At 32.3% G+C, this 11,393-nt stretch overlaps 2 protein-coding genes across 2 annotated transcripts in view; both read right to left on the bottom strand.

Moving 5' to 3' along the window:
• LOC118743264 (diacylglycerol kinase 1) overlaps positions 1–11,393 on the bottom strand; it is a gene marked incomplete at its 5' end in the record, with an annotated part of 152,188 nt that overhangs the window by 67,441 nt on the left and 73,354 nt on the right.
• LOC118743265 (deubiquitinase DESI2-like) lies at positions 6,262–6,996 on the bottom strand. The gene has a single exon (XM_036475838.1). It carries the CDS (start codon positions 6,994–6,996, stop codon positions 6,262–6,264), a length of 735 nt encoding a protein of 244 aa, XP_036331731.1.

Genomic DNA, 11,393 nt, shown 5'->3' with positions numbered 1-11,393 from the left:
TTTTTGTTACTCTTTTACAAACATGAATAAAGTAGGAAATTTTTGCTAATTATATTAGGGTTATGCAACACTTTAATATAAAAGGTAAAAGCTTCGTGGCGAGAACATATAATCTGGTGTTAAAAATCCAACTTATGATTTGAAAAGATGGTCAGTTAAGTTTCCAACAGCAACAACGTTAACCATAGAGACAAGGGAACACAAGGAAATGCGCGCAAATCTGTTATTCGGATGGAAAATTTTGTCAAAAGTGCAGGTAGTGTATATGCTTCTGCTTTGTAATTATTAGCAGAAAGAGCGTCCCTATATTAAAGAAAAAAATAATGTATTTGCTAAATTCCCTCAAAAATCGTAACATTTATTATTTGAGTGCAAAAAAGTGTTTAATTAGGTATGCGTTTTAGTGAAAGACTCTTTCAAATTAAAGAATTTCGGAGACAAGATGCAGGGTAGGGAGGTTCTTGATATGTTGACTTCATGGGACATCCCTCTATGTTATTCTACGTACAGAATAAAGAAATCTACGAAAATTTCTAAATTTAAAAAATTTAAATTTGTTTCAAAAATCGCAAAATTCGACAAAATATTGAATTTGACCCGCTATAACTCAGCGAGTCTATGAATTTGTATGTATACATAAGTTTCAATAATATGTTGAATTTATCAGATTTCAAGTCAAAAGCAAGACGAATTTTGGCAATTTAAAATAATTAATTTTATCAAATTCTGGAACGGACCCCTAAGAATTTATTTAAAATTTTGAAACTTTCGTGACTGCCTTTAAATTGTACGTGGAACAAAATAAAGAGATGCCCCTCACAAAATTTAGTTGCTAATATTTTACGGACCAGCCTAATACTACTACCGAATTACATAGAATTTTTAACATTTGCGCTTTCTTTTTTATGAAATCATTTTGACGATATTTTAGGCTGATGATTTTCTGATTAAAATCTGAAGATATGTACATTAGGTTGAGCCAAAATAACGAACCTAACGAATTTGTGGCCTTAAAATGATCTGTGTATTTACTGAGCAAAAAATTCTCGCAATTGGAAAAATTTATAGTCCAATTTTAAAAGGTGTCGGTAGACATTTGAAACTTTCCGTGTAAATAACATAAATAATTTTTTTTTATTAAAATTGTTATAACTATTAAAACATTTGAGATACAAATTTTTTCTCGGCATAATCTTGTATTTAGGGCATTAGATTCTCTAAAGTTTATTGTCTAGACTCAAAAATTAATATCATTGCGGGCTATGAGAGTCGAAAAAGCAGGACTATGCAGTTTTAGGGCTATATGATTGGAAATATTCATGCTAAGTGAAAAAATTTACACTAAAATGATACGAAATGTGTAAACATTTTTCCAAATTGGAGAATTTTCTTGCGAGTAAAAAATCCTTTTAAGGCCATAAATTCGATAGGTTAGTTATTTTTGCTCACCCTAACGTACATCGTACAATATTTACTATTTACGGCCGGAAAGGGTTGTGCAACCCTTGCGCCTTGCCTCAACGGAGGCTTCTCTTGAATGGGTTGCAAAAAAAAATAAAACTTGTGAAATTTATTAAAAAAAAAAATATAATTAAATACATATCGCTCATTTACTTCAATAGTGCCATAACTCAAAAAACAAAACTCGGGAAAAACGGCTTTGAAGTTTTGAATTTACATATACTGCCATAGTAAAAGTGTAGTCGATGCATTTAAGAAATTTTTCCACAACCTAAACTGTATTTTTTGGATTAAGATGCTATTGAAAAATTGAGCGATATGTATTTACAAAAGACTAAGAAATCTATATGACGGCTGCGAAAATCGAGGCTTATACAAGAATTATTTATTGTCCCTTTCTCTTTCTTACTTATTACCTTTTTCTCTTTAGCTAGTTCAGCATATGTCTTAATATTCGTCATTTCAGAATGATTGTCACTTCGTAAGAAGTTGCTGCATGTTTCTGGAAGCAGTATTGTCTTCTATTGCGCTAGTTCGGAGATATCTATGTATCTATGTAAGTGTGTAGTTCGATCTGTTGTCAATTATGTACATTTGCATGTTTTTTTTGTGCCAAAAGTTGTAAGCTAAACGTACTAAATTACTTTCTCAAAATACTTTTCTCATTATGCTGTCTTCAGTAAACCTTCTGCTTCGTGTCACATTTCCCATCATCACTTTCGAATGCCCCACTAATGGCATGTAAATACATCTTCTAATGACACACGTAACTTATGTATGTAACTGATAATAGGCAAAGGAAACCCGGAAGTCGTCCGAAGTGTTAATGCCTGAACTTGGTAAACAAATACATATGTATGTACGTTAGGATGCCTCACCAAAAAGAGTAGAGTTTTTTTCACTGTAATTATAAAATTTATTATACACAATTTAAGACTTCCTCTAAAATATTTCAGAAAAATATAAAAAAATATCTCTCAAAATCTCATTATTTTAATTTCGTTGATTAATTTTTGTAGTACATTAGACTGCATGACTCCCCATACCAAAAAAAGAAAAAAAAATCGGTATTGTGTTTCCATTGGAATAATAAAATCTATTATATTTTAAGACGTTCACCAAAATATTACAGAAAAATATTAAGATTTACGTGAGCTGCACCGATTTGAAAATACCTCCAAAAATGGATTCTTTTTTATGAATAAAAATAGTTTCCCAAACATTTTTTTCGAAAAATTCCCCTCAAATGACAAAACATTTTAAGCTAAAAAAATTTGCATAAAAATATTTTTACAAAATGTTGAACGGAATCGTAATAAGAAACAATTTTTATTCATAAAAAAACTCCATTTTTGGAGGTATTTTCAAATCGGTCCAGCTCACGTAAATCTTAATATTTTTCCGAAATATTTTGGTGGACGTCTTAAAATATAATAAATTTTGTAAGTTTTAGTGGTGATGCAGTCTAATGAACATGCATTACATGTACAAATCTGTTACATACATATTTTTTTGATGGAAAACTTCAAAACACAGCTGGTTACTTAAAGAAAAGAAAGCAAAGGGAGAGGTATGTATAAGGCAGGGCATGTCACTGATGGCAAAATTGGCTGAGTATCTATTTATATTCCATTTCACTTCGTGATTTCATTATCTGCAGTTGGACACAAGGTGTCCCATTAGATCCGAAATCAACAAAGTGTGGCTATAATTTTTAACTAATTCTAATACAAAAATATTTGTATAGGCAATGTTACACGATTGGTACATTTGTACATTTTTTATATTGGGCTATGGGTACAAAATTAAAAAAATTGGGATGACGACTTTTTTGTAGTCACACGATTTTTACAATAGCGCGAAGTGCTACTGAAAAATTTCAAAAAATTGTTTTTCGTAATTGGGATAAAGAAAAATATTCGTGCATTCACACTATTGGGATACAATTTGCACGAAATTTTGGGCAAAATCTCAATCGTGTGACACTGCCTTATAAATAAAGTTAATAAGAATTTTACTTTACAAAAAATTAAATACCAACGATAATTTCCTCGGTGATTTCTCTTTTTCTAGAAACAATGTAATATTTTTCTCCTTCTACTATCGACCACGTTCAACCTTGCATACTTATAAAATTTTTTTTGTACAATTTTTTTTTGTACAATTTTTTTTTGTAAGTGTGATTGAGACACCCTTTATAATTTGCCACCAACTAAGTAAGAAGTCACAAAGTTTACAAGCCTCTTATGAATCTATACATAGAAGCGCAAACAAGCAAACTAAATTACATACATACCTTTTTTTTTGTTTCAAATTGCTTTTGGCCCCAACCATAGTAAGTTTGTAAGTAAGTAGATACCGGCCTGAATTCCAGGAAGTATTTACGCAGGAAAAAGGAAATTCAAGTAAAAGCTAAAATCGATAGCGGATGTGTGTAGGTGCTCACACTACGATTTGCGCACAGCAATGAACTGATGAAAACATGTGTCGATATGCAGAAGTAGTATCCCAGTGGGAATTAGGAGCACGTAATAATACCTTATTAGCAACTTACTCTTCACCTGGCAGTCATTAACATTTCCCTGCCGAACGTCCCTTACTTTTACAAAGGCATGGCCGCCTTATTTAAGTGGGAATTTAGAATGTACATCTGGTATCAGACATACTTCTGAGCCGCTTTACAAAGTAAGTTACGTGTAATGCAGAGCAGTCGCTCGGAGTAGTTCGGTGCTTGGAAATAACTTCGGCTGCACGTTATTTTGCAACTGACAACGTAATGTGTCTTCGGATGTGTTCATTTTGCCCTTTACTAGTAGACATGGCTTAACTCGCAAGGTGCTTACCTATTTTCCCAGTGGGATCTAGCATACTTACTTATGTATGAGTTTGTATGGATATATTATGTATGTACATAGGAGCGCAATGATAGATAATGTGTAAAAGTTAAAATAATGAGAAAAAGTAGAAATGTAAATGGAAGCGTTTAAGAGGTGTGAAAGGCGAGAAGCGGCCTGGAAACGGGATATATGGTAGCATACTAGTGCGCGAGGAAAGGGTGCGAGACAAAACTTTAGGATTAAAGGCCAAGCATATAAGACCTTCCAAGATTCCTGTCCTAACAAGCTGAGCAGGATGGAACAGCTACTAAAAAGAGGTAGACTATGACTAAGGCCAGTATTACATTTACTTTAGGATGATCGAAAAACACGGAAATTGCTGAGGCTCTGTAAACCGAGAATGAGGTCAAATGCTCTTAACCCGAAGAATGCGCTGCAGATTTATTTTACAAATGATTGCTTTAAAGTGAAATATATTATTTGCTACAATTTAATTTGCAGAAATTTTTAAATCTAATTTTTTCTAGAAATAATTATTTATTCTTCATGTCACTTAATTTTTAGAAACTTATTTTATTAATTTCTTATATTTTTTTCTTAATTTGATTTTCTTTTAATATTTCGATTTTATTGTTTAAAAACGAATTTATTTTTCTAGTTTCATTAATTTTCTAGGAGTCAGTTTATTTGTTTTGTAAAATTGTAGTTTACTTTTAATTTTTAGGTTTAATGTTTTGAAATGAATTTTTTTTTAAATTTATTCTTCGTTTTATTTTTAGTAAGTCATTTTCTTTTATGTCAATTATTTTCTTTCTTTTTTTAACTTAATTGTCTTTAAAATTTAGATTTTATTGTTTTGAAAAATAAAATATTTTTTTAAATCTTTTAATTTTTAGAAATTATTTTATTCTTTATTAAATTTTATTTTATCTTAATTACTATAATTTCTTTACATTTTTAGGAAATTTTCTCGTTTCCATCTGTTTATTAGATTTTATCTCTTTTTTAATTTAATTTTCTGTTATTTTTTAGACGAGAAACATATTTTTTAAATGTCTATTATTAAAATAATAAAAAATTGTTATTATTTATAATTTTAATTTAATTTACTTTAAATTTTTAGTTTTTACTGTTTTAAATAGAAAAAATATATTTTTAAAATTTAATTTCATTTTTACAAAACATTTTGCTAATAGGCAAACAGAATAAAGCTAAAGGCAATGTCACACGATTGGTACATTTGTACTGATTTGTACATTTTTATATTGGGCTATTTGCACCAAAAAAAAAAAAATAAAAAATTTGGTCGACAATAGATAGAAGCATGATAAAAATATAGTAAGGTAGAACCGCTGAGAGTCACTTTAAAAATTCTTGACGTTTCCAAACAATTTAATATTTAAATTTACTCACAAACTCACGCACACATTTTCATTTTCAATGTCAAGCAACAACAATTTCGAACAATTTAAATTTTTTATTTTCACTTTTATATGATTTTAAAATGTTGGCAAACTTCAAAAAAAAATCATGGCCGACAAATTGAGAGAACGGTTCTACCTTGCTATGTTTGTATCATGGATAGAAGTACTTGATTGAGATCTCCATCACCAGTGAGTATCACATGAACAATCAAATGACTACCACTGTTCTTGTAGGGTCTATAAGTTGCCTGCCTTAACAAATACTTCTAAGCTTAAATTTATAGGAAGGACATAAATGGGCTAAAAGTGTTTTCAAGCTTCATTTTAACTTGATTTATGTATTTTGGAACGAATTTCTGTCATGCCTTGTCAAACTTGGTTTGGAGACAAACCGGTGTTGGCATTGTGCCGCCCGAAAAGCTTAACATTAAGGTAACCCAACTTAGCACAAAATCTTTGCACATTTCACTTAAGAAAATCATCCCTCAACAAGTAGTCCCCCCTTTTTAAACTTTCTCTTTCTTCTGCACACACTCATTTTATTTCTCTCTATTAATCACATTGGCATACGAAGTGGAATTGCTATTCTCCATAACAGTCACACTTTCACGTAGCGTTGTCCTCGGCGTCAACCAGTCACGCGGTAGGATGCGTTGTAAAAATGGCACATAACCGCTAATGGTTGCCAATCGATTCACCCAGCCGGGTATTGCTTTGCCACAAAGAAATCGCGCCAAATAGTCACAGAAATGATTGCAATTATTATTGATCAAATGATATGAACTGCCAGTAAACTTCTGACCCAACTCTTCGACTATCTCATACACCTGCTGACATGTGAATTGGGTGCATCCGAGATTGACGGTCTGGCGAAATTGAAAATTCGTACCCAAATCCGCATGGTCACGTGGCAACATTTCAAAGATACCCGTAAATGGAAATTGATGGCCGCCATAGGCGAATTCAGTGCCATAGAGTTCGACGCCGGAATGAAAGGCGCCAAGTCCAATATAAGCGGAGTACTCATTGATTTTGAGTATGTCATAGACATTCAACTTGACGGGTTCGCAGAAAGTGCCCAGTCGGGCATGCACACAATTACGTGGTTGTGGCTTCGTTGACTGTGTCGAGGTGGTGGTGGTGGTCGTTGCTGTTTCTGTTGTCGTTATTGCTGTAGCCGCTGCTGTTGATTCATTATAGCGTGCTCTCGTAAAGGGCGTATCAAAGCAGCTGCCGAAATTGAATTTGCTAAATAGCGGTTTATTCGAATGCATTTGTTCGATTGAAGATCTCAAAAATTTATTTCATAATAAAAAATAAAATTTAAAATGATATGAAAATACAAACTGCTGATTTTGAACTGAAGTTTGGCAATTGTGACAGTTGCAGGCGTAGAAAGAAAGAGGAGAAGAAGGTAGTAGAATTTTAAAGAGTGATGCAAAAAGCATGAACATTTTTTTTTTTTTTAATTTTAAAACTTAATTAGAACAAAAATTTTGTATTATCGATTTTTTTTTCGCAAGTAACATAACCTGCATTTTTAAATACTTATTCATCTAAACATTTGTAAAAAAAAATTAGTTTATGTTTAAAATTTTAAAGAAAATAATAAACACAAATAAAAGTTAGTTATTAGGGTGTTCGATTATTCGCCTTCCTTCGAAAGCCATTTATCGAGTTATTTGAAAAATAGCCATTTGAATAAAGCTGACTTACATTTTTTTTTTTAGTTTACGTATTTTCTCTACAGTATCCAACACTTACTGTTAGTTCGAAATCATGACCAAATTTAAAATATGACTGTTAAATAGGTATAGCTTTAATTAAGAAATCGGTAAGGCAAAATAAGTTCGAAGTATTTCGGATTACAAATACTTAAAAGCAAGAAAAATTGTGAAAAATTCACACCTACTGATCTTGACAATATTTCATGTTTTGGCGGGGAAAACTCGAGAATGTAGAGTCGACTGTCTGCACCATCCGCTGAACTAGGCTGACCGTACAAATATGGTCTCTTATAGACAGGCCATTCATCGAGAATCAGTCAACACCTTCGTCAACTCTCAAAAATCAAGTTACTAATGAAGAAAATCGATGGATAAATAAAGAAGTAATGAGTGGTCAAATGAAAATGCGCAAAGATTTTTTGTATGAAATATGAGCATAAAAGAGTGCTACTTAGGTGTACATGGCGTATGAGAAACATTACATTTTCAACAAAATAAAACTGGAATATCATTCAGTCTTATCGGAAAGTGATGTATAGATGGTTTAAGGAAAATTTTTTTAGCTTTCATTTGTTGTATTCCATTTTCAGTTTGTTGAATTGCTGCATGACATGTATGACGGTAAAATGAAAATGTTTTGAAAACGTATCCATAGAATAGAAAATCAACCCGAGTTTGTGAATCATCGGGCCATTCTACATACAATTTGGATACTGGCGTCTCACAGTGTATCATTTCAGTATTCTAGAAAAGATTAATTCCATTATTTTATGTCGCCAAATTTGAAAACAACGTCAAGAATGTTTTCAGAAATGCCTGATAAAGACGAAACAATAACAACTAAAAAATTTTAATCAAAGTGTATGGCGGGACGGGGTTTGGTTTGGAAAATTACCGAGCACAATAATATTTAAACTTGTATATTTGAAACTGAATCTCAATGCTTATTTTGTCGGTGTTATGTGATTTATGCAACAATTACTAAAATACCATTTTGGTCTTATTTGCTTGGGTATGTTCTTTTTAATGAATATACATTTTTGGGATTTTAGTAAACTAGGACTGAGTATTTCATGTTAAAGCAAAACGATGTTAACTTAAACTTATTTTTAGCAATTTATTAATTTCATTAGACCCGCAAACTCGTTATCCGCCACTATTCGATAAAGTTTGTATCTCAGTTTATTTGCCACTCCTCTTAGACTCTAAAAAACATAATTTTAGCTGCAGGAAAGTGCAGGTTTTGATGAAATTTTCTTTTTTCTGGCCTACTGGGAATTTCATTTTCCTCGAGTAATTCGCTTGCATTTTATCTCGACCGAGACAAATTCTTATATATTCGTTTTCAACAGAGAAAACCTGATTCATTACCTTTCCAATGGTATCCCATTTCTGTAAATAGAGTAAGAAATATTGAACTTATAACGGAATTTCTTTGACCCAACTTGACTTTTTTATCGATATTTTCCACGCCCATAACTAAAAAAAAAATATATTTATTTTTAAGTCCATTTCTGTCAGTTTATAATTCCTTGTTATAGGGAAATTCTAAATATCAATTTTGGGCATTTTAGCCTTTGTAGTTAGTTAAATATTTCAGTTTTTGCATTTTTAAAAATTGCAGTTATATAATAGGGTGGCATGACAGTAACTATAAATTACCAATTTTTTGTAAAAAGCTTCGCCTATCTTATAACGTACCTTGTGCATTATCATTAATCTATCTTCAATAGATTTCGAATTACAGAATTAAAAGCAGCTAGATGGATCAAATCTTACACTGTGCGTCTGGAGAACAGAAACCAAATTAAAATTTGTAATCCAGTGTCAGTAATTATTAATGGGTAGCCAATAGAAAGTAGTCTTTAGTCACTAGCCATGATTCAATAATACAAGGTTAGATAATTATTGACAGCTGCGGTTTGACACTCCCTTACAAAAGGTTGCATTTACGAAGGACGGAGACGGAGAAAAGGGGAGGAATGAAATCTCTTGGTGCGAAAATGGTAGTAGAAAAGTACGCAAAGTAGGCAATTAGTAGTGAAATTCCTTTTGTAAATTCTAATGTATTTGCAGGAAATCTGGCATTTTAAATGAAATGTTGAACGTAATATTGATGTATCTATGTGAATTACGTAATTTATGTGCTATTTAGCTGTATAAAAACTGCAAAATGGCTCATAATTAAAATAAGACTACTGTGAGATTGATGTAAACATCCAATTTAAAAACAGTTTATGTTTTCACCAGTTAAATATGCTTCATATGCATATACAAATAAACATATTGCATAAACGCTCATACTTCTATTTCACACCAAAGCTACTCTGTATCAGAAGCAACACGGTGCCACAGCTAAGGGAGCGGTGCGAGAGAGACAACTGTCAGTTTATCGACCCTTGTATTATTGAGTCATGGTCACTAGCTACTAGTCAGTAGTAATTTTTATCTAGTCTTCAGTGTCTAGTAATTATTCATGCCTTGTCAAATTTTAAAGACTGGCAATAATATAGCAGTTTTCGATTTTAAAAATACACAGCAATCATTTAACCTCACACCCGTGCAGTGCACTGCAACCACTCTGTAGCATACACACAGTATGTATTTAGGTAGCACATACAATATATTGATATCAACTCACAGTTTATATACATACATGCGCACATACCCACATGTACACTAGACCGGGTCGGTCTACATACGACAGAAAAAAAACTGCAATTACCCCACAAGTTTGATGGCTTACCTTGAGAGATTTTTAGGGTCAAAAAAATTTTCGTCCTTCGGGAGCCATTAAATTGCAAAAATCGAGTTTTCTTCATAACTCTTTTATTTATTTTTAGAACTCACGAAGGACGAAAATTTTTATGATCCAAAAATCATCTCAAAGGAAGCTTTCAAACTAGGAATGGTAATTGGAAACTTTTTTTCGCGACCCAATCTAATGAACATATGTATATACATACATACATATACCTATATGTATAAATATATATTTAAAGCTCGACAATTATACTCACTATCGATTTTACAATTAACCGAATTGCTGCTTTTCTTTGATGAGTTGCGTGACATCTGCGAGTGATTCGCTTGCGAATGTGATGGACTCGAATCGACGGAACGACGCGCCGCAGCGCTGCTTTGGAATATCGATGGGCCGCTGGCAAGTGGACTGGGCGTAACAGTGACCATGGGATGTACGCTACCTGAAAAAAATGAAGCAGAAAGAGAGCAAATATTAGGGCTATTCGCGATTCGGTGCATAAGAGCTGACAAATTTATGCAATTGCAGAAATATGCCATGGATTGTGAGCGACCTTTATTAAACTGTCATGGTAAAGCTTTTGCAAAACAATTTTTGTGCATCAGCTTTGGTTTTGTTTATGAATGCAATGCATAGCATTTTTATGCTATGGATTTTCGGTATTGCAAATTTGCCAAGCAATGACAAATGCAAATGCGTGTATTTTGTTTGTGTATTGCAAATTATTTGCAATACAAATTTGCAATGCAATGATGCTAGGCCATTTGCACCGGATCGCGAATAGCCCTATTAATTTGCAATAAACTCGATTTTATATGCATGTGTATACATGCATACATGTATGTATGCACATTAGACCGAGTCAAAAAAAAAATATGTCTTTTTGCAATTCGACCGGAATGAGACTCAAATTTTTGGCATTTGGTAATGATCCCCCACGAACTAAAAAAAAAATTTTGGTATATACTAAATTTAAGAATTAAAGAATTTGAGCCTGCATAATACTTAAATGGTATGTATTCTTATAGTTTCGAGCGTTTTCATTGCTCCTACGAAATTATATTGACCTGAAAATGAAAGAACTAATTTTCCTCGCGGGACCTTTTACAATTATTCTAGAGAGGGGAGATTCCTGGGGGATCATTACTATACCGAATGCTTAAATTTGAGTCTTATTCCG

The sequence above is a fragment of the Rhagoletis pomonella genome, unplaced genomic scaffold (assembly GCF_013731165.1).
Source record: "Rhagoletis pomonella isolate Grant_MI unplaced genomic scaffold, Rhpom_1.0 Rhpom_scaffold_00007, whole genome shotgun sequence".
Classification (NCBI taxonomy): Eukaryota; Metazoa; Arthropoda; class Insecta; order Diptera; family Tephritidae; genus Rhagoletis; species Rhagoletis pomonella.
This window is presented reverse-complemented; position numbering and strand designations above follow the sequence as displayed.

Coding starts and splice junctions, on each gene's coding strand:
- LOC118743265 (XM_036475838.1), bottom strand. CDS start 6,996: ATGCATTCGAATAAACCGCTATTTAGCAAATTCAATTTCGGCAGCTGC.